The 22,589-nt window shown below is 54.5% G+C and overlaps 2 protein-coding genes and 1 long non-coding RNA gene across 6 annotated transcripts; 1 reads left to right on the top strand and 2 right to left on the bottom strand.

The window, feature by feature from the left end:
• Nucleotides 1-70: 70 nt before the first annotated feature.
• On the bottom strand, nt 71-7,108 carry LOC127025256 (uncharacterized). The gene is made up of 4 exons (XR_007767646.1): nt 6,994-7,108; nt 5,305-5,537; nt 2,676-3,203; nt 71-276 (listed from the first exon to the last, which is right to left on the bottom strand). It is a non-coding gene; the product is annotated as an uncharacterized LOC127025256 (long non-coding RNA).
• Nucleotides 4,012-16,003, top strand: DDHD2 (DDHD domain containing 2). The gene is made up of 17 exons (XM_050910117.1): nt 4,012-4,232; nt 5,544-5,734; nt 6,606-6,695; nt 7,074-7,194; nt 8,211-8,300; nt 9,512-9,647; nt 10,294-10,502; nt 10,651-10,721; nt 10,910-11,029; nt 11,242-11,337; nt 11,835-11,963; nt 12,070-12,225; nt 12,306-12,408; nt 12,493-12,657; nt 13,161-13,323; nt 13,618-13,736; nt 14,292-16,003. The coding sequence occupies exons 1-16, from the start codon at nt 4,031-4,033 to the stop codon at nt 13,706-13,708; spliced, it is 2,133 nt and encodes a 710-aa protein (XP_050766074.1). The 5' UTR covers nt 4,012-4,030; the 3' UTR covers nt 13,709-13,736; nt 14,292-16,003.
• PLPP5 (phospholipid phosphatase 5) lies at nt 10,647-21,543 on the bottom strand. Of its 4 annotated transcripts, none has more exons than XM_050910118.1 (7): nt 21,060-21,388; nt 19,523-19,613; nt 19,212-19,275; nt 18,318-18,442; nt 17,763-17,933; nt 17,310-17,409; nt 10,647-10,692 (listed from the first exon to the last, which is right to left on the bottom strand). In XM_050910118.1, the coding sequence occupies exons 1-7, from the start codon at nt 21,162-21,164 to the stop codon at nt 10,647-10,649; spliced, it is 702 nt and encodes a 233-aa protein (XP_050766075.1). In that variant the 5' UTR covers nt 21,165-21,388. The 4 variants fall into 4 exon arrangements, 3 of the variants coding, with proteins under 3 accessions (XP_050766075.1, XP_050766077.1, XP_050766076.1); XR_007767645.1 differs by lacking the exon at nt 10,647-10,692 and adding an exon at nt 16,430-16,478 and having other exon boundaries at nt 17,093-17,409; nt 21,060-21,385; XM_050910120.1 differs by lacking the exon at nt 10,647-10,692 and adding an exon at nt 21,510-21,543 and having other exon boundaries at nt 16,596-17,409; nt 21,060-21,168.
• Between the last annotated feature and the right edge of the window lie 1,046 nt (nt 21,544-22,589).

The following is a 22,589-nucleotide window of genomic DNA, read 5'->3' as shown; positions in this document are numbered from 1 at the left end:
TGGCCTGAAGGCACCCGGCAGATCCCACATCGTTCCCAGACGGGGCTGCGTGCATGGGACTGACCTTTGCAGCTCGTTGGATGTGTCCGTGAGCGCACGTGTCGGTCACGCTGCGAAAACGGCCGCGTCCGAGGTGAGCCAGGAAAGAGCTGAATGTCCTGGGACGGGTAAATGCTTGGCTGCTATTTTATTGCGTCCTCTTGTCAGGCAGAGAGCAGGCACGCCAAGCTATCCGTGCTTCAGATACAGCATGAAATCTGAGGATCGGTGGCTATACTGGGAGATAAAGCAGATCACAATAAACAGACTGATGCCCTGTTACTGTACTGCATACAGAAAGCAATGGCCCAGCTGCAGTGAATGCCACCTTTCTTTCTCTGATAAAGGCAGCAGTGTCAGCGGCATCTCCAGGAATTAATCCGTGCTTTGGGTTTGTTTCTTTTTGTGAAAATACTCGTGGTAGGGATGGTTTCCACACAACCAGCCGTGCTACCGGCGGCTCTTTAAACCCAGAGGGATGAAGAGCAGCACTGTGCTGTCTCTACCCCTTTCGTTTTATCTTACGGTTGAAAGTCTTGTTAAATGCTGCCTCTAATGTCCTGAAATCTTTCCCAAGAGACTGCTGTGGGTTCATTGAATTAGCTTGATACAGTAATAACTTTATTTAGGTTTTTTGAAAGGGAATACAGGCAACAAAAACCATCAACCACTCCAAAGAAATGCTTGGGGTGGGGGCAGAAAGCTGAGTCCTTGTGCTACAGGATTGCTAGCAGACTCAATTCCAGATTTACTGAGTCCTATTCTTCTGATCCTTTAGCATTTCCCGCAAGGTTTGTCTATAAAAGGCTACGAAGGAGATGAAAAAGTAAAGAAGGAACGTAAGTACCCAAAGAGACCTAACTTGTCACTTTCTAGAAAAGTCAAGAACTGAAAAATCCAGCCGGCGGAGCGGGACGAGCCGCTGTGCTTGCAGCATGCGGGTGGCAGCCCGAACCACGATCTGCAATAGGCAAAGGCTGCAGGGGAGGCTGTGCTCTCATGAGGCGAAGGGAAGCTTGGAAGGAGAGTACTGGTGATGCAGGAGGGGAGGACAGCCTCTGCTGCATTTCTCCTTGGTGCTCGGCGCATGACTGAGCTCTGAAACCACCCGTACCTGGCTCGAAGGTGCTCCCTTCTGCTAGAGGCGGATGCACATTTGATCCCTGTAACTCATATTCGGGAGTGGAGCCAGCCCTGATGAAAAGTGTGACCACCCTACCCCACCGCTTCGCTCTCCGGCCGTTTCAGGTTCGGCACCAAGTCCAGGCCACGGTCCCACCGCATTTGTGCTCTCTAGGGAATTACCAAAGAGCTCATTCCCCTCTCTGTTACATTTGTTTTTTTATTTGGTTGGCACGGCTGTTGAAATAAAGGTTTGGATTCCCTTTGTGCAGGATCTAGCCAAAGTCTGAAATTTGTTGTTGCAAGAGATGGTGTAAGTCATCCTTCAGCAGAGAAAGTGCAGTCATTCAGCTCGTCAACCAGTGCACATTGACTTCTACAGCACGGAGAGCTGCTCCAGCTGCAAAGGACAGCTCGCGGTGCAGGCAGTCCTCCTTCGCACCCCTCCTCACAGCAGGGCCTCCCCCTGCATTGCCGAACCAACCCCTTTATAAAACAACACCAAGGATGGGCAGAACTGCAGCCCAGCTGTAGCCCTGCACGCAGCCCCCGGCGCTGCTACACGAGCACAACGGCCAGCAGCCCGGCGGCAGCTCGCCCTCCCCGCTACCGATGGCCTTTCACAGCTCTTCCTGCTACCGTCACTCGAGTAAGGTGGCAACAGGCAAACAGGGCACTGACGTGTCAGCCCTGCTGCTTTTTTGAGGACGTGGTGTTATCAGCAGAAGTGCTGCAGCAAGTCGCTGCTTACAGGTACATGAAAAGAAGCAGCCAGCAGCCAGCTTCAGTTAGTCTGGAATCCGTGGAGCTGGCCGAAACTTTATTTTCTGTATTTGTTTCAGTAGCAAGAATTGCATCAGGAACAAAACTGCATTGTTTATTGCATCCTGTTCGCTCTAATACTCGTTTCCCTCCCCTGTCAGTTGCCAGGGAAAAGAGGTACGTAGGTTCTAGCTGCGCAAGGAGGAGTGTGGAGCAATCCCGATACCTTGCAAACTCAGTAGCACTGCAATGCAGTCAGCTAGGAGAGAAGAAAAAACCATACACTCAGCTGCTGTATCACCAGCGCTCTGTGGACTGGGACAAAGGTTTCCTGCTGTGGAGACGTGGTAAGAATGATACCTTTATCTGTTCCTAAGAAAAACTGAAAGTATGTGCGTGGCATACAAGCCAGACAAGATCTGGGAGGAAGGAGGGTTTCTTCTTTGGTGTTTTGGTGCTGAACCTATCAAGGTAACGTATTCCTTTACGGTATTTCCTCTTCCGGAGTTTAGGTCCCTGTACGTGGGAAGGACTTGGCAGAGGGTTATGTAAACCTCTAGTTAAAAGCACATGAAAGAACATTAAAAAGTGGGCTGAAATGGCAGGTTATCATTTCAGCAGGGCCGGTTATTTGAGCAGCTCTGTGAGAAGACGTGGCTGCGTATGATGTTTCTGCATCCCTCGGGCAGACGGTGGGTTTTATGTGTTTCCCCCAAAGCCGAGCCGAACTGTGAGCAGGGATCAGGGCATACCTTCCACACCGCAGCCTGCAGAAAACTCCTGCTGACGTAACCGCATCCGTCCCCGCCATGTCCCTGCTGCCTTCCTTCTCCTTCAAAGCAGGACCAAAGTGGGTCACGGCTCGGACGGCGATCTGGAAGGAGACAGACGCTGCAGCAGAGGTGCAGGCAGGAGCTGTGTCAGCACCGAGCTGGCGCAGGCCCTGCGCAGGCAAGCCTGCACGGACAAGGTTTGCAGCCATTTGCTCTGCAGATGCAAAACTGAGGATTTCAGCACTTCTGGCCATTCAGTCTTCCTAGCCAGTAAACGCCGTGGCGGAGGTGAGCACTGGGATGACAATTCCTGGCAACTGGTTTATCTTACAGCATCCACCCACATCACAAAACCCCAAATTAGAAAGCGTGTCTCTGTTGATCACGAGGCTCGTCTCTACAGAAACCAAACTCTTATTCTGGGGTTGCCTGTGGCTTCTATGAGCAGCGCCCGCCATCAGAAGAGGGTTTCTCCATCTCCAGTAAGGCGAAAGGGGCACGGAAGGACTGAAAAACAAACATTAAATCAGAATCTCGTGGTTTCTGCTGCAGAGCGCCCTATGCTCAAGTGTTTGTCCACGCCGCACGTGGGAGGCAACCGGCATGAAGGCACGTGCTTCCCAGCGACGCTGTGCCAACACTGCGCACCCCTGCCCGCCCGCATCCGGCTTAGGGGCGTAATGACCAGCCTGAAGTCAAGATTTAGGCCGGAGAGTCCTAATTAGCGCTGGCATCCCCTGCCTGCGATGGCGTTGGGGCACGGATCCACTCGGGCCGCCGCCAGCTGCGAGGGCTGCGCAACCCTCCCGAGAGCTGCGGGCTGCGGGCAGGGGCTGCGGGCAAGGGTTGCAGGCAGGGGCTGCGGGCAGGGGCTTTGTGCAGCGGGGGCAGCGGTTGCAGGCAGGGCTGCAGGCAGGGGCCCGCTCCTTCCCGCGCCGCCCCACTCGTGACGGCAGCCGCGGCGGGGCCGGCCCGGCCGGGAAGCACCGCCCCGGGCTGGGCGGTCGCCGGGGCCGGGAGCGGGGCCTGCGCTGCCGGCCGGGCCGGGCCGGGCCGCGCCGCCGGAGGAGCCGCCTCGGTCGCGGGGGCCGCGCCGGCAGAGAGCCAGGTTGGGGGGTGGCGGGGCTGGGGTTGGACACCCACGGACACGCGTGGGCGCAAGGGGCGGGGGGGGGGGTAGAGAGGGTGTCGCCCGCAGGGTCCGTCCCCCCGCGACCCCCGGGAGACGGGGATTTTGGGGGAGCGTCTTCTATTTGAGGCGGAACAAGCATTTCTGAGGCTGCTGACGTTCACCCGCTCGCGTGGCCCGCCGTCTCTGCGCAGGAGGGAGCATCATGTCTGCTCGGGAGCAGCAACAGGCGCAGCCCCCCCAGCCCGCTGCGGCCGCCGCCTCGGAGGCTGCGGAGCTGGACGCCGCAAACAGATACGAAGCGGTTCTTCCCCACTGGTTTTACTGCAAGGTCATGGACTCCAGAGAGCGATGGATCCCTTTCAGCACGCAGGACTCGGAGCGGCTGGAAGAGGCTCACGGCTCAGGTAGGGTGGGGGCTGCCCCGTCCAGAACCGCAGATAAAAACTCCATCCAGCTCCACGGGTCGGGGGATTTCACAGCACGGCTTGCCTTCAGCTCCTGTCATTTCTATTTTTAAATCGCCCTTTGATTTTAAATACCTAGCCCCTGCTCTTAAAATCGCTACAAGGAACCGGCCTGGTAAGGTCAATGGGAGAGCATCAGGTGTGTGCTCAAGGGAAACACTGTCCGGGTATCCGAGGGAAATTCCCTGAACACATCCATGGCTTCTGCCCGGGATACAAAATTTTCCCTCGGGAATTTTAAATTGGGACTTATTTTGGCAATGTGCCTACTCCTAGAGCTGTAAATGCATGAATAACTAAGCTGTTTGGATGCATCGAATGTTCTGACCTCATTCATTTGATATATGCTCTAAATTATATATAGTCATACTGCAAAGCACTCTTCTGGTGTGGATGGGAGAGTGCTAGCAGGATGGCAGAAATTCCGCTGGGGAGATTTCCCTCGTGCGGACACATGGTGCTCTGCCTGCCTGCCTGCCTGCTCCTGGAGGGTGCTGCCCAGGCAGCGGGGTCTGCTCTGAGCGGCACTGCTTGCCGTGAGACCCTTGTGCTGCTGACTATCGCCCGTCTGTGCGACCCGCTGCCAGGACTGTACTTAAAGCACCGCTGCTGCCGACGGCCGTGGGCAGAGCACCGATTGCCCAAGGGCTGTTCCCGTCCTCCCTCTCCCAGGAAGCTTTCGGACTAGAGGCCGTGCCGCCGGTCCTCGGTGCTGCAGCCGAGCCGAGCACAGCCTGGCACGGGGTGCTCTGCCGGCAGCCTGGCCAGCGGGCAAACCCAAAGGGCGGCAGAACGGACAGAATTTGAAGTCCGTATTGGGATCTGTGCAGAGTTCTCCGTTTTAGAGGGGAATGGCTTGGAGACCTGGAGACCCGCACCTCCACCATTAAGCAATGCACTTCCCAGGGCCACAAATTCACATTTTACCATCTAAGCAAGGCAGGTGGAGTCCGTGTAAGCCTGTGCTTGAACTAGAGTGGAAGACGGTTGTAGCTTAAGGCCTTCATCTTACCTCCTGCCTCTGGGGGAAGTTTGACTTGGGGCATCTCTCCTAGGATGCCCACTGACGCTGTTCTCTGCGGTTGGGTACGGAGAACATTGGTGTCTCCTGCCGTTGCTCAGACATGCTTGGGTGTGCTGCCCACAGAAGATGCTCCAGTCTCATCACTCTGTTCTGGCGTGGTATAAAGCTTTCTGGTAGCGTGCCTTTCTGGTCCTCTCGCGATTAATTTCAGGCCTTGGTTCCTGCAGGGAGAGACAAAGAAGATCTGGTTGTCCCAACATCGGGGGGTAGGTACGACGTGCATCTGAAGAAGAGGCAGCGCGTTGCAGTGTACTGGGAGGAGGAGGTATCTGAAGTACGTCGCTGCACCTGGTTTTACAAGGGAGACAAGGACAATAAGTATATTCCCTACTCGGAGACCTTCAGCGAAGAACTGGAGGTAAACACGCCTTTCCTGGTAGCATCCATCTTGCCGAGAAGCATCTTGGCTTCTCGTTGTCAAATACTGGCCCTGATGTCCCAAACTCCATACGGGGCAACTGGCACCACAGTCAGGCCTGAGGACACGAACTCGAAAGAAGCTTTGGCCTGGCGTTTTTGCAGCTGATTAACACAACTGTAAACACCGCCACTGTCTCCCTCCCGGCCTGCTGTAGCTGGGCGCCCTCCCCTTCCTCCTGCCCTCGGCCAGCCGCGTCGGCATCCTTCTGCTACACGTTTAAGCGCCCGGGTGCTCTCGGCATGCCGTGCGGCTCTGGCCTTGCTTGCAGCCTCGCTCGAGCAGCTTTGCTCTGTTTTTTCCTGACCCTGTGTGCTCTAACTCCAGTTCGACTCTCCTTGTGAGAGTCATCCTCACTACGCTCATAGTTTCACCAAAGCCAAGGGAGTTGCAAATGCAAGAAAGAGAAATCATCGTTACGGGGACCCAGCGTTAGAGACTTCAGTAGTCTGTACTCTTAATGGCTGGAGACTTTTCTTTGGAAAGATATATATGTAGAGATATATAGATATATGTATAAAAATACACATCTTTACAATAACCTGTATTCTGATGTACCAAAAAATACAACTCTAAATTGATGGGGAAACCTGCTGCTGCTGCTATTAAAGTGGGGGCTTCTTGGAAACTCTCTGGCAGATGATACTCAGATGACCCTGCTGCTCCTCCAGCCTGACCTGGCTGATTTCTCTGCCGCTTTTGCAAAGCGTGTTGATAAGAGATACCGTAAAATGGGTGGGGAACGTCCCAGGTGGTTGAATATTCATGGGAATACCTTCAGCTGACTCACAGAGGGTGTTCTTTTCCATAGGAGGCTTACATGATTGCTGTGACCCTGGATGAGTGGAAGAAGAAACTGGAGTCCCCTAACAGGGAAATCATTATCTTGCACAACCCAAAGGTGAGGAGCGCCTGGTGATCTTTGTGTTGACCAGCAAGGACATCCCTTCGGTTCTCTTGAGGGCCTGCCTTTATGCTCTGGCTTTATGCTGTTTCTTTTAACCACACCCGCTGAGAAATCAGTTCTGTCCAAACGGCACTCCCCTCGCCTACCTGCGCCAGAGTAGAGGGCAATGCCAGCAGAAAGTCTGCTTCACACCTTAACGTTTCTTTTCAACACACCTTTCACTCTCTTTGTGCAAAGGGCTCGTACCAGCACTGTTGAACAGCACGGTCTGGTCCCACCCCGTGTCACCTACCAGCTGTTGCAGCAAAATTTCTCCTCTGCTTAACCACAGTATGCAGCGCAGCTTAATGACAGGCTCTTCTTGTTTACAAGCTGATGGTGCACTACCATCCGGTTGCCACCTCCGACGACTGGGGCTCAACTCCTACAGAACAAGGTCGACCTCGGACTGTGAAGAGAGGAGTAGAAAACATCGCTGCCGAGATCCCCAATGGTGAGCTCGCTTCTCCCTCCCTTCCACCCATCCAAAGCTACAGAGTCTGTTTTCCAACCTGTGTTCTCAAAAAGGCAGGAGCTTCCATGATCCTTTTAAATGAAGGACACGTCTAAAAATTTTGTGCTGAAAGGAACTGAATGGTTTTCAGAAACCTTCCTAGCACCAGAGAGCCCACAGCGTAACTTCCAGCTCCTGCGCTGAGACCAGAGCTGTTGAAGGCACTGCAGTGCCTGAAATTACCCCCGAGGTCTTGGCGTGTATGTTCACAAAGGAGGAGTTTCTTTCCGTGGTAGGGACACAGGGGTTTATCACTTACCTACATGCCGGTGGCTTTCTGGCGCACGTGCTCTCCCCGTCTCTGAAGCTGTGCATCAGCTCTGCCCCCTCCCAGATGTCCCCGAGCTCCCGCTCAGGCCTCAGGACTTGTCCCCGTGGTGAGGACAGGTAGTTACTCCCATCCAAACCCTTCATTTTCCATGCGTGCATGCCTTCAGGAAAGTACATATGCAAACTAAAGTGTGTGGGAAGTAGAGAACGAGACGTAACTCCAGCGGGTGCGTACCTGAGAGATGCAGCTACGCGGGGGCCGGGTGGCTCAGCAGAGCAGGCTGGGCACGGGGCAGCTGGACCGAGTCCTCCTGGTCCTGCCCTCTCCCATGCTGAAGGTGCCCCACGGCCGGGTGGGTGTGAACTGCGAGGACCATCCACTCCTGCTGAAGCGAGGACGGTGACAGAAGGGGGGGACGAGCCACCTCGCCTTCCTCTACTGTCCTGTCGATCCGGATCCATCCCAGGGTGGGCAGCTGAATTTAGCAGGACAAACAGTTCAGAAACGTGAGAAATCCCACTCCCCTTTAGGCATAAAATCCAGGCACTAACTGGATTTGTTACCTGGCTGAGGTGAGGATGGGAGGCCCCGCTCTCCTGCAGAGCATGTGGTTTCAGCGGGTCGGTTCCCCATTAAGCGATGCCTCCCGCAGGGCCTGGGCTCTGAACTCTTCCTTCCTCCTTAGGAGAGCCTCTGCAAATTGATCACCTGGTTTTCGTGGTGCACGGGATCGGCCCAGCGTGTGACATTCGGTTCAGGAGCATCGTCCAGTGCGGTAGGTGTGGAGCCCGGCCGGGGTGCTCTTTCCATATGCTGCTTTTAGCAGAGCCAGTAAACCCTCATCTGCACGGACAATGTGAAACGCTGTCAGAGTGCATTCAAACCATCCCGGCACTCACGTTGGCAAGCTGCACGGTCAAATTTGCTGACTGCAGCGGCGAGCGTGAATGCAGTGCTCACTAACCCATTAAATCCTATCATCTGGAAAGGTTTGGGCAACCGCTTTTCATCACTGTGTTCTGCTGCTGCTCGAAATAGTGAGTTTCCCAAATTGGATACAGATTTTCCAAGTAACTGTCTAAACCTGCTAAACTAATTAGTAGCCTGCTCAGTCTATTGCTACGGGTTAATCTCACTGGGTGAAGTCTAAGAGGCAACACCCCATCCAGCAGCCTCTGGAGCAATTTTGGACCAAAACCAGGGACACTGCTTCTGGCTCAGGAAATCCCCAAGCTGCAAATGCCTGGCGGTTAGGAGACCGTGCGAGAAGTATCGCTGGTCTTACACACCCCTCGAAGCACCCGCTGTTGATCAATATTGGAGACAGGGTACTAAACCAAGTAACTCTGGTCTGACCTGTTCATTATTACTTGCTCAGAGTGCTTCAGTTCTGTAGGAGAGGTGATCATTGAAACTGCCTGGAAACCCGACATGATTTGACTTGTAGAAATCAAGGGAGCTGAGATTTTTCACAGCAGACTGTCTTTAGATCCTATAAAATATACCTCTGCTATAATGCAGTCTATTCTTCTATATGTTCATCTGACGAAACTATTTTCAAGGCTGCTGACCATTTGAAATGAAGGAAACCAGCCCTTCTCCCTCAGAACTCAGTAATTTCAAGTTCGTCTCCTCCCTTAGGATTCCCCTTCTAACACATGCATCTTTGCAACAGATTTATTTTTTTTAAATTCCTAAAAGTACCTTTCTTAACCCGACTGCTGTGTTAAAGCCCTGCCCATGTGGAAAGGAGGCTTGTTACAGATGGGACAGCAGAATCCAGTAAACACACATGTAATGACATGGAGCCTTCCCCTGATCTTGTAGTTAAAGATTCAAGGTCTTAGGGTAGCAGCAGCAGATTAAAGACCCTGGTGGGATTTCCCCTGGTAATGATCTTTCCTTTTATCTTATTAAGTGTTGTTGATGCAGCAGGCTTGCCCTGTAGCCCGGTGGATCTCGGTAAGGGTTCATGCTCTTTTCCAGTGAATGACTTCAGGAATGTTTCCCTGAGCATGCTGCAAGCGCACTTCAAGAAAGCCCAGGAGCAGCAGCAGATCGGCCGGGTGGAGTTCCTACCTGTGAACTGGCACAGCTCCCTCCACTCCACCGGGGTGGATGTGTAAGTGTCCCGGACAGCCATCTCCTCCAGTGCCGGCGTCCGTGGGAATGGCGAAGTGCACAGCCAGCCTCCTCCCGCGTAAACTCTGCTTTTTCTGGTGGCCACTGCAGGCAAAGGGAAAGCTGTGAGGGTTCAGGGCTGTGAGGATGCAGGGGTAAGCAGGACAGACGGGGTCCTGTAGAGCACCGCCGTGCCAGACCCCGTCCCCACCGTCTTTTTGCAGCCCTGTTTCGCAGAGCACAGCAGGTGCCTGCTCTGATCAGCATCCAGCCGGAGAGGAGAGGCTTCTGCCTTTCCCTGGCTAATACCAGGAGGGACCGTGGACATCCACACCTTGCTAAAGGCCTCTGGAAACGGAGTACCCTGTTTCTGCACTCAAGCACTGCTCTGCAGTGCCCTAGGAAGCGGGGAGAGCAGGTTAGGCTCCTGGGGAGGAAAGGCCAGGCTCCTTACTCCTGCCTGGAGCATAAGAGCACAGGCCATGCTCTACCTTTGGTCTCGGCATGAGCTGAGGGTCTGGATTACAACGCATGTCCTTTGAGACGGTGGCAGTCCTTCTCTGAACTTACGTTTTGCTTTAGAAACGTGGTGGGGTTCACTGGCACCCCTAACCGCAATTCCCTCTCTCCTCTTTTTCCCCCCACAGTGACCTGGAGCGAATCACTCTGCCGAGCATCAATCGCCTGCGTCACTTCATCAACGACACCATCCTGGACGTTTTCTTTTACAACAGCTCCACCTATTGCCAGACCATCGTGGACACGGTGGCGTCCGAAATGAACCGCCTGTACCAGCTCTTCCTGCAGAGGAACCCGCTCTTCAAAGGGGGGGTCTCCATTGCGGGGCACAGCCTGGGTAAGGGCTTTCACCCGCGGGTCCCGTGAACGTCACCGTACCGTGGGAGCAGGGGGGGTACTGGTCTTTCGTCCCACCAAGGAGATGTCTTGGGGCTTTTCCCCCCGACGAGATGCTGACGCTCTGTCCGCCTGCGCCTGGTTTCTAGGGTCGCTCATTTTGTTCGATCTCCTGACGAACCAGAAGGCTGCTCCCGAGGAGGACGAGCACAGCGAAGAGGTACGCGCTCTCCGGCCGTGCAGGGACCCGTGGGGTACTCCCGCAGCACTTGCACGGGTAGCTGTGCCGGTGCAGCGTCACACCGACCTCCTGCTTCTGCGGCTGCTTGGGGAAGGGAGAGAGACTCCAAAATGCACAGGAGAAAATAAGTGAGCAAAAAGCATGACCCCTGATGGCTCTGTTCACAGGGGTCCAGGACAACCTCAAGCAACAGGGGTATTGAGGAAGTAAAAGAAATCCTGCAGAAGCTAGAGCTGTCCGAATATTGTGATGTTTTTGAGAAGGAGAAAATGGACAGGCAAGCACTGGTAAGGAGCTCTCCTGTTTTGCTGTCTCTTGTGTTTCTTCTTTGCTTTTCTTCGCAGCCCTCCCACCCATTGCACATCTTCCTGGTAGTGAGTCACTCACACACGAAACGTCTCTGAGGAGTGCAGCAGGAACAGAATTACAGAGAACAGAAATACCTCACCGCACACACCTCTCTGCTCCTGTACTAACGTCTGGGTTGCTTATTTTCCAGTTCTTGTGCACAGAGAAAAACCTTAAAGAAATGGGAATTCCCTTAGGACCAAGAATGAAGATACTCCATTACATCAGCTCCAAGAGGGAGATGCAGGTTTGTCTTCTGCACGGCTTGTATTCATCCAGATCACGTCCCACCACTCTCAGACAAGGACCAGACATCAGCCTGGTACCCAGGATGCGAGGCCTCAGTCCCTGAGCACCCCGACCTCCTCGTTCCTGGCCATCCTTGCTCAGGCAGCTCTCAGGGGCTTGTGGCTGCGGCGACAGAGCTGCTTGCTGCTCCGGCGTGTTACGCTGGTGTTACGGGTGTTACCCTACTGCAGGATCACTTTATCCCGTGGCCTGTAAGGGTGATCACAGAGCAGGAGGGCTCGTTAACGGTGGTAGAGACTGAAGTTAGTGATGCCAGCTAGAGAGGTGGTCGGCTGGGGAAGGATGGTGCTGCCAAGACTGCCCAGGTTCTGGAGGATACGGGATGCCGGGCCGTTCGCTGCCTCGCGTACTTGCTCACGGGCAGGTAGGACGGGCCGTGGCGTGGGCTCGCTGCAGGAGCCGCGCTAGCGAGGTTTCCCGGTTGTGTTGCTGCAGGACCAGAGCGCAGCAGCTCCTGGGCACAGCGGGGAGCGGGGAGCGGAGCCTGCGTCCCCGTCGCAGCGCGACCCCGACAGCACAGACGATGGCAAGAATTGCCAGTACCGGGACGTTGGCTTAGGACAGGTAACTACCAAGCTCGGCACCATGCTCTAACTGCAACAACGAGGCGCTCGTAACACCAGCATGGAGTTTGTCTCATGAAACAAATCTGAACCTCCCTCTCTCCTAGGTCTCGGCAAACTATCCTCAGCTAAACTACAAGCCCACCATCTTCTTTGCTTTTGGGTCTCCCATCGGGATGTTTCTCACAGTGCGAGGAGTGAAGCGGATCAACCCAAACTACAGCCTGCCCACCTGCAAAGGCTTCTTCAACATCTTCCACCCTGTAGGTATAAGAGCCAGAGCCTTCCTGCGTGGGACGCCTGGAGCACGAGCCCTGCCTCACTGTCCCCCTCCTCTGTACAGTTTGACCCGGTGGCATACAGGATCGAGCCCATGATCGTCCCAGATCTGGAGTTTGAGCCCATGCTGCTGCCTCACCACAAAGGCAGGAAGAGAATGCACCTAGGTAAGGGAAGGGGCAGCCCCTCTCCCCCAGCCCGGGGCAGCTCCTGCGGCCCCCAGCCCGACGCCGACCCCTCCTGCCTTTCAGAGCTGAAGGAAGGGCTGACTCGCATGAGCGTGGACCTGAAGAACAACTTGCTGGGGTCCCTGCGGGTAGCCTGGCAGTCCTTCACTCGAGCCCCACTGCCAGCCGTGGAGGCAGCGAGTACGGACGCTGAAGCAGAGGCAGAGACCAGCGTGGAGAAGCAGCCAGGTCGGTGGTGTGCGCGGGGTGGTGGGGAGCCGGGGATGCAGCATCGTGACCTGCCCACAGAGCAGCGTGCTCGGGCTCCCTGCAGCCGTGCCAGCGAGGTGCCCATCCTGGCGTTGAACCCAGGCGCTGCTGCCCTCTTCTGTGCTCAGCAAAGGGATTGCCTTTGAGCTGCGGATGGGCTTGGCTCTCCAAATGCTGTGGCCTTCCCGTTATTGCCTGATGAAGGGGGGAAGAGGGAACCTGCCTGGTCAGTAACGGCCTCCTGGGGGTCTCAGCACACCACACCAGTCTGTAAGACTGCCAAGCCTGCCACCCTTCTCTGGCTGTCTCTTGCAATGCTGTTTTCCAAGCGAGAGCCCTGGGGGGAAGGACCCAGCACTTAAGCTGCCTCTTCTCTGCAGGAGCCTGCAGTGGGGCGAAGGGAGGGCACGGCGATGCTGTTGTATTTTCATGGCTGCTGGTGCCCGGTGCCTGAACCGCATTGCTCTTCTTCATTCCTTCAGACACAAAGCCAGACGAGACGTCCACAGCAGTGAAGGAAGAGGCCTCCCTCATTAATGTGGGGAGGCTGAATGGAGGGAATCGCATAGACTACGTGCTGCAGGAGAAGCCAATAGAGAGCTTTAACGAGTATCTGTTTGCACTACAAGGGCACCTCTGCTATTGGTAAGATTCTGCATAACCGTCAAAGCTTCAAATTCATGTCTGATGTAAGCAGAATGCCATCATTTTTAAAGCCAATGTAATAAGAAAAGCCTTAACTGAGTAAACAAGATATGCTCCTGCCTGTAACGCAGACACAGAGGGTGGGTAGGGACAGAGGAAGGAGACTGGTGTAGTTCTCCTTGCCTAGCACTGCCTGCATTTGCTGAGCGCTGTATCTACCCCATAACCATCACAGATGTCCTGGCAGAGTGGAGGGAAGTGTCCCCTTCCAATTCCCATGTCTTCCTCCTCCAGGGAGTCGGAAGACACCGTTCTGCTGGTTCTGAAGGAGATCTACCAGACACAAGGCATTACACTGGATCAACCTTTGCCAGGAAGCCAGTGACCAACCTGTGCTGTTCTGGCTGTTTGATGTAAGTCATTTTGTCTACACCTTCCTTCTGAATTTCCTAGGACACCTCAGAGGACATCTGGTCCATTTGAGGGAATAATATTCCTTATTTACAGCACTGTGTCTAAGGCAGGAGTTTGTGTCAAGTTTTTTCTTTGGCCTGTCAGCATGTTTGGCTTCTTTACTCTTACCCTGCACACAAGCACTATTGGACACGAGGAGAGCTAATAAACCGCTGCTGCTGAAGATAAGGGCAGCAGCAACTGCACAGGGTTACAATCAGTTCAGTCCACCAAGGGAACAACCAGATGCATGTCCCGTACTCCAAGCCTCCCGGGCTAAACGTTTCTTATAGACAAGTGGTGAGACAGAGCGTGGACCCTGCGGTTCTTGCAGGGGTGCTTTCACCCTCTGCTGCTAATGGCTGGCCGAGGGCAGACTAGGGGTAAGGCGCATCCGTATGTTTTCTTGCCCTCGAAGCCTAACACTGGTAATTGCTGGGGACGGGAGGCTGGGCTGGGTGGATTTCGGTCTGCCCTAGTGCAGCTATTCCTATGTTCTCCTTCTGCTTTCTTAGATCCAATTCAACTGAGTACTCACCAGGAAAGTCCAGATTTCTTCTCTGCCTTCCTCTCTCCTCTGCTGCTGTGTCCCGCATGCTGCTTCCCAAGTACTTGCTGCTACCTGGAGATAAGGATGATTTTCCTCCATTTTGGGTAGGGGTGGGGGGAAAAAATAGCAAGGGAAAACACTTCTGCTCAAACACACACAGCGCTTGCACTGTGACTCCCTGGGGCAACATGTACTTTTAACCCTCCACCTTCTAAGTTATCACACTAGCTCCTCTAGCACTGAAGCAGACTAGCTGTCTGGGCTAGGAACCGACATCGAGGGCCTGACTCTGCTCCTGGCTTAGCGAGGAAACTTGCAGCTTGTGACCTTGAGGAATAAAAGCCTTAAACACGCAGCACGGAGAGAGCTATAGCAGCCTTGTCGAGCGAAGGAGATCGCTGACTTCTCCCTGCCATAACACAGGGCACCAGGCGCGAGGACTGCGGTCTTTGGGAGGTGAAGCCCAGGCCACAGGCGTCTGCTGTTAAGCGAGCAGGAATGTGTCTACCAGCCATTCTCATCTCCTTGAATTGCTGCTGCATGGTTTGTGCACCCGTGGGCCGTGCCAGGCAGGACTGCTCCATAAAACAACTCGTGAGAGCGGCACATTTGTGCGCTGTCTTGACCCAGGCGCTCCTACCTGCTGTAATATGTTGGTAGCGACTTCTCGGCATCCTCACCCAGCCCACGGCAGCAAGCAAACCAAGGGCCTCCCTGAGGCACTGCCTGCATCTTGCGTAGGACCAAGCTAGTGGCCAGGTGTACCTATACGGGAGGAAAGCTTCACCTCCAGATCAAACTACAGCTAGACTGCGGGAAAGCAGCTGCTCCTCAGCAGCGTCCAGGCAATTCGGAGGCCTGGAGGGACAGCCCTCCTGTGCTTTGCAGGGGCACGGAGCACCGCTACCGTCCTGCTGCAGTGTGGCTTTCAGGGTGGCTACAGAGATCTCATGCCAGCCAGGCTCCAGTCATTGTGTTTGGTTTTAAATACACAAAATGCAGCCGGCGAAGTCGGAGCCCAGATCCGTAGGGTCTGGACACTGTGTCCCAATGACCCCACTGAAGAAGCGACACCAGCTCTGCAGGCAGTTCAGTCTGCAGCTGCCTGTGGTGTGCTAGCTCTGCTCGAAGGGGGACGGGGCCAGAGAGCCTCCCGTGATCCCTCCCTTGTGACCAAAACCACCCCAAAACCACCCCGGCTGACTCACTGGCTGGGCTGAGGCTGGAGCCTCGGGGCAAGGCAGAGGCAGACGCTTCAGTGATGCGTAAGGTCGTTGCTGTGACAGCCTTTGGAAGAGCCAAACCACTTTCCCTCCCACTGACTTTTGCCCTGCACGGGGTAAGGAGCCTTTTTTCCACAGCCTGTTTGTTTGTCCTCTGTTGTACTACATTATTTGCACTATTTGAAAGGTTTTGTTTGCAGCCTACATCCCTCCTCCCATCCCAAAGGAACAGAAGCTGTTCTTTTACCTGACTGCAGAAACAGACATGCTGCTCAGTCGGCGCCTGAACTACTGATTGCTAAAGCGTCTCCTACAAGAGTAGGAAAAGGAACAGTCTTAACACGGGACACTCTCATGATCAGCTTTTTAAGTTATGCACTTTGTAAAAAAAAAGTTAAATACATTTTAAATGTTATTTAATGTCTTTTCCAGTAAAAGCCAAAATAAATAAGTAGATGACCATGGCGTGTGCATGTTTGGGGGGAGAGGGAGGGGAGGGGTTTGAAAAATTCACATATGCACAATTTTAGGGGAAAGTAAAGCTATTTCTGTAACTTCTATGGAAGTTGCAGGGTCAGAGACGGCTTACGTGGCCCAAACTGAAGATGATGGGGTGGTGTTTTCATTACCGTCATGTCCTGAGCTTGGCAGAGGCACACGTGCCTTGCTCTGATACAGCCTCACCTTTGCTGTCTGCATGTACATACACTTGATCAAGAATACACATATCTATGGAGGAGACTAGTGACATGTAACTACTTACAACAGTCCTGCCATACAGCTGTGCCTTGGATTTCTCAGCAGCACTCTACCCTTCCATTGTCTGAGAAAACAACCCATGGTGTAGAGAAACAAGCACCTCTGAAGGGATGCTTTCAGACACCATTTCATTTTCTGCTGACTGTCATCTCTTTACAACTGTATTAAAGCTGCAAGGAAAGAGATACAAAATAAACACTCACCTAGAAACCCCTGCAGACACACGAAAGGAAAAGGCTTATACAGCAATAAACCCAGTCCTTGAAGTAGAGTTTTTAGTACCACAGTTCATTAAAAAAATTAAACTCCTTTATTTGGCAAATTAGAAAAAATCAGGGCTAGCACAATAATACAAATAATGATCATGCTAGTTTCATCTTCCCTCTCCCCCACTTAATCCATGGTTAGACTGCAACCTCACGCTCATTACTCCAAATTAGCTCAGCTGCAATTGAAAAGACGGACTTAAACCCGGCGCCAGGAGCAGGTCCTGCACTTCATTTCGACATATGCTTCCCATGAGAAGGGATGGGACAGCTCGGCTGGACTGAAGAGACTGGACTGATGGTGCTTTCTGGACCGGACACAAGAACACCCACCGGACGGGGCACACCAGACTGTCATGTTTTTCCAGCTCTTGCTTCAGCACCTTTCATACCTGGGCTGTCCTCCTGCAGGCCTGCACGCCGAATGCCTCGCTCGCTTCGCAGCGGGCCCGAAGGGAGGGACACCTACAAAACTCGGTTAAACGAAGCAACACAGGCCCCTGAGCAGGACAACTTACCAGCACTGCAGAGAACGCCTGCTTGGGTTTCGGGTTCATCCTCATTTGAGCCACTTCTTGCAGATCACGACCAACCTCCCCAAAGCCTTCCCCTGCCCTAGCACTGAAGGAGCAGCAGGAGAGATGCCGGCAGGACAGAGCCCATCGCTATATATCTAGGGGAAAGCTGGAAGCTGCAGGCTTTTCTTGGTGCGCTGGCAGTTGTCTGGATTTGTACAGAAATGGCTTGTGGCACACAGAGTCCGTCAGAGGAGGGTAATACTGCCTGTAGCAGAGGTACGCAAGCACGAAGCCGATCACTGAGCCAACCAACACATCTGTGGGCAAGACCAGAGGAGAGTTAACTTCCCTTTACCCTCCCAAGCTTCATGATTGAATTCTCCAGCAGGCTGCTTATCAGCCTACTCAGAGCTGAGCTGGATCGGCGACTTGACCCTCGACTATAAAACTAAGCTTGGCATATATTTCAAAAACAAAGAGAAAGGCATCATCACCTTGCAGGCAGCAAAAAAATTACCACCGGAGGAGTAATCAAAAAACCCAAGTTGCCATAGTGGGCTCTGAACACCTCTGCGGCACCGTGGACCCCCCCCCCGCGCTCAGAGTGCCCCCGCTCAGGGCACCCAGTCGTGTGCCCCCCGTCCAGGTCCACAGGCAGACGCCGACCCACCTTGCCAGTGGTGCTTGTAGTCGCAGGTGCGGGACACGGCGATGAGGGTGGCGAGGAACAGCGGAAGGAGGAAGCTGCAGAGCCGCAGAGCCCTGCCTCCCCGGCCGGGAGCGAAGCAGCGCAGCTTCCCGGCTATGTAGAAGGCAGAGAAGGCGAGCCCAGCGAAGGCAACTGTAAGAGAAGCGTGTCGCTTCAGGAACGGCTCCGGGCTCTGCCGTGGGCCCTCAGCCAGACCTTCACCCTCTCCTCGGCTGCAAGAGGACATCTGCCCTGCCCACATGAGCCAAAGGGAGCACCAGCTCGTGAGCGATGGAGGAGCCATAGAAGCTGGTACTTGGCAAGCATCCCTCCTCCCAGGAGCTACAGACAGCTTCAGATTACATTTGTCACCCCATTGCTTTGCAGAGGGAAAGCTGAGACCCCCAAACAGGCCAAAGAACGTAGCCAAAGCCGCGGGGTGCATGAAAGCAAACCCAAGCTGCCCTCCCCACAGGCTTCTGCTCACCATGGTTCGCTGTCTGGGGCTGCAGCGGGTAGGGGACATGGAAAACTTACACGAAGCGTGTCCGCTGGGGAAGCTTTTGCGTCCCTCAGTCACTATGCCAGGGTCGCCTGTGCACACCAGCTCCACGTTCGCTTGCCCATCCGGGAAGCATCGATAGAAGAAGTCTGGCCGTGGCCTAGGGCAGAGAACAAGGCACATAGCCCTCGGGCGTGCAGCGCTCCCTGCACGGTGCTCAGGAGACGTCTGAGCACCCAGCCCTCCCACGGAGCACCCACATCCGAACGCAGTCGCCAGCCACCTCGCACAGCTCCCTCCATCGTGCAAAGGGAAGGCGGCGCAGCTCAGGCTGCGCGAAATGCAAAACCGAGCATCGCACCCAGCTCCGCTCCTGCCTGGGCAGGCAGGGCTCGGCAGACGAGAGGCAGGCTGCAGCAGCACACCCTCACCGGCCCACCGCTGCTCAGGCGGGACCCGGTTTAGACCCTGAGGATTAGCACTGCGCTGATCCTCCCCGTCCAGCCCAGCAGAGCAAATGCCTTACAAGAACCGAATTCCCACGCGGCCCCAACGCGCCCGCGCAGCCTGCGGGCACACCGGAGCAGAGCTCTCAGGCTGCGGCTCGGCACAGGTAACTTTTCGCCACCCTGACCACGTGGCCCGGGGAGACGAAACCATCCCATCCGCTCCCTGTACGCATGCCAAAGCACTCCTCCCTGGCGCAGGCCTGAACGAGCCCGTCTAAACGATGCCCAGAGACAGCAAGTCCCCGCCAGTGTTTGTTCTAATATTTAATTGTCTTTACAGCTAGAAAAACCACATTCTTTCCAGGCTGACTATGTCCAACTTCAGCTTCTGGCCCTTGCTCCTGCTATGGTAGCTCTACCACTGTGCAGACGTGCCTCCCCTCCCCGCACGGCGCAGCTAAGAAGGAGCCAGTTTCTCACCTCCCCACAATGAGCTTCAGGGCATCTGTGAAAACCCCGTTCAGGGCGAGAGCAAGGCTGGCAGCTAGGAGAGGGCACAGAGGTCACATCAGCATCGTCCCCACCTGAACATGCGGCTTCGAGGCACATTCAGGCACGGGCAGCACTCAAACTTCAGCTGGAGCCACACAGCTCAGCTTTGATACCCCTGGCACAACACTTGTGCCCCAGCAAGAGCAAAGGACTCATCCGTGAGACCCCTGGCTCACAGCCACAGCATCAGGGCAGACCCCTCGGGGGGCTGCAGCTCTCTGGGATAAGAAGGAGCTCACCTAGGCAGGCTTCCCGCGTGTCTTCTCGGTCGGCATTCATGAACACCCTTGCCAGGACAATGAGCAGTAAGGGAGACAGAAACGCGATGAACTGCCACAGAACGAGAAGACTGTTAGGTGTCTGTCAGCGAAGCAGATTTAAGCACCCTCACCACAACACAACAGCAATTGCTCAAGAAGACTATACACTTTCCTTCCCCAAAGCCAAGCAGCAACCTGTCCTCTCCGCACACAATTACATTTCCATCAGAAAGCAAAACCAACCCCAGCTGCATCCACAGCAAGCCCTGCCTAACCCTGTGCTCCCCACAGCGTGGCCATTCCTCCTGTTTGTCACCCAACGGCAGCGCCTCGCGTACAAAACCCCACGGGCTGCTGGACATTGCCTATACCGAAGCACGAGGCAAAAAGAACCCCAGGCAGCATAAATAATGCAGTGCACTAAAAATCCCCTCTCTGCATCCCACTCCTTCCCATGCTTTACCCACTCAGTGCACACGCTCAGCAGAGCAGCGGAGCCTTCCCTCCTCTGAGAAAAGCCCAGCGTATCCTCAAGCTCTCAAATAGCACCTCTGGCACGAGCGCACTGCTTCGGCTGGCATCACTCCTGCCTGCAGCTCCCTCCTCTCTGGGTATCCCTTCACAGCATCAGCCTCAGCACCTCAACTCTCCCCATCCCTCCAAGCACAAGGATTAGCTCTTCGTCAGCAGCGCCCATGCTGCATGTCAGCAAAAAATACAGGAGCCGCTGATTCAGAGAAAACCAGTTATCATTCACAACATCTCAGCGGTGACTGCCGCTGCGGGATTTCACCCCGGGGACGTCCACGGTGTGTCCGACAGGCTCCCAAGGAGTCCGCTACCACCTGAACGAAGTCTGGCATACGTCATGCTTTACACCGCCAAATCCAAACGCTACACCAAGGCACTGCCCTTTAACGTTTAGTGCCCACCTCTTGCAGAAAATCGCAAGTGCTATTTGCTAAGAAAGTGGGTGCGTGCCCAACCCAGGAGCCACAGCGTCTCACTGGAACACCCCTTCTTCAGAGGAAGAGACAGCCCCTTTAACAGACTATTGTCTACTCGAAATCCAACACCTACAGTTTTACATTAAACCCTTTTAACAGAGCCTAGAGACCTAGGGAAAACACTTTCACAATAAAAGTATACTAAAACTTTGCTGAAAACAGCTGCTTTCAAGCAAAACACTCCCTGATAGTAAGAGAGATGCTATCCTCCATGGTCTGAGTAATGTGGATGCGAAATTGACCATGAACAACAGCGAAAAGTCCCCACTAGCTTTTATAAACTCAGTTAAAATCCCAATGACAACCCTGGATGGTAAAGCCTAAAGAGATGACATAAATGACTGTAAACATTGTCTAGTTTGCAATAACATATTGTACTTGCAGTAATGTACATTAAGAACTACAGGTATTCTCGCAATACGAGCCTTTTAGCTAGAAGCTTTGCTTTAAAAGGATAGTTTATATATACGAGAAAAAACTAAGTAAATGCAGGAAACCGCTGAACTTACAAACATGGGTACTGTGGGTACGTGATCCACTTCTATGTACGGGTTTTTGTAAAGCCACATCTCTTCAGGCTGCACCACACGCTGAAACGGAGGCAGAAACTCCATGATCCTGGAGAGGAAAAAGGAAAAAAAGAACAAAAAACCAACAGAAACCAACCCAGATTTTGGGCAGGCTGCGCCCCCCGCCCGCGGATCGCAGAGACCGGGCGAGCGGGAGCTCTGCCTCCTCGCATCGTGCGGGGAGGGGACGGGGCGAGGGAGGGCCGAGGCGCTCTGGGGGTGCTGCCCCCCCCCGCCCCAGCAGCCCCCAAGCTGCCGCGGCCGGGCCAGCTCCGGGAACGCCCGGTTCGGACGCCGCGGGCTGCGGGAGGGCCGGGCCCGGGAGCCACACACCCCCCGCTCCCTCCCCCCGGGGTGGGGGGGGCACCGCCGCCCCCGGCCCGCACTCACGCGAAGGCGGCCAGCAGCAGGGCCCGCACCGCCGCCTCCGCCGCCAGCTCCGCACCGCCGCCCGCCCGCCGCATGGCCGCCCCGCGCCGCCGACGTGGCGCCGCCGCCCTCCCCGGGGCGGAGCGGAGCGGGCCGACCGTCCCGTCCCGTCCCGTCCCGTCCCCGCCACGGGAGCGAGAAGTCCCCTGGTCGTGTGTGTGTGTCCCCCCCCCGCCGCCTCCCAGGGGCCCGGCTCCCGCAGGAGCGCAGCCCGCGGGCGGCGGCAGCAGCAGCAGGGCGCCCGAGGAAGCAGCCGGGTCCTGGCCCAGGCCCTGCCTCGTCCCCCCCCCGCCCCGGCCTCCCTGCCTGCGCCCCGCCAGCGGGGGGGGGGGGGGGGGGGTGGTGTCCTGCCGCCGCCTCCCGGGGAGCGGGAGCCCCGGCCCGGGCAGCCGGACGAACGGAAAAGCGTTTCGTCGTTGGAACATTCAGAACGATTTATTGAAGTCAACCTCAAGCAAAAGTTCAAATCAGTGGAATGTCATTAAAAACCTTCCCAAATTAATCCTCACGGAAGCAAAAACACATCTGAATTCCAAAGTATTTGTAAAATAAAAAAGGCAACATCTCAGTAAATATAATGTACAAAAATTATATGTTCCTACCATCACACACATTCAGTAAGAAGCTAAAATATTACAGGCAATTCTAGATACACTATAACTAGTTGACAGTAAGCTACCTATGTACAGGTTAACCAAGCTTTACAGGTTTCACACTATGCAAGAGAACATAGGCCGAACAACAAAACCCCCAAAATATCGTATATCTCAAAGTCTATGCGGCAACATCAAGTCATAATACAGTAATGCCCCAGTGGAACATCGCCAGGGAAATTTCACACTACTTCGTTAGTGTCAAGAGCTTCTAGTCAACTTCCAAAAACTCTTAAGATATCGACTTCAGTGAATATTGATGCTTTGCTATTAAAGACTCGAGTGATTTCGTTAAAATAACATTTCACAGAATCTACAAAGTTTGTTACAGATAAACAAAGTCTACAGAAATAACGACTCTACAAAGGTCATCCTTACAGATAGAGAG

Source organism: Gymnogyps californianus, chromosome 23 (genome assembly GCF_018139145.2).
Source record: "Gymnogyps californianus isolate 813 chromosome 23, ASM1813914v2, whole genome shotgun sequence".
NCBI classification, from domain to species: domain Eukaryota; kingdom Metazoa; phylum Chordata; class Aves; order Accipitriformes; family Cathartidae; genus Gymnogyps; species Gymnogyps californianus.
Note: the sequence above shows the minus strand (reverse complement) of the source record. Positions and strands in the feature narration are given on the sequence as shown.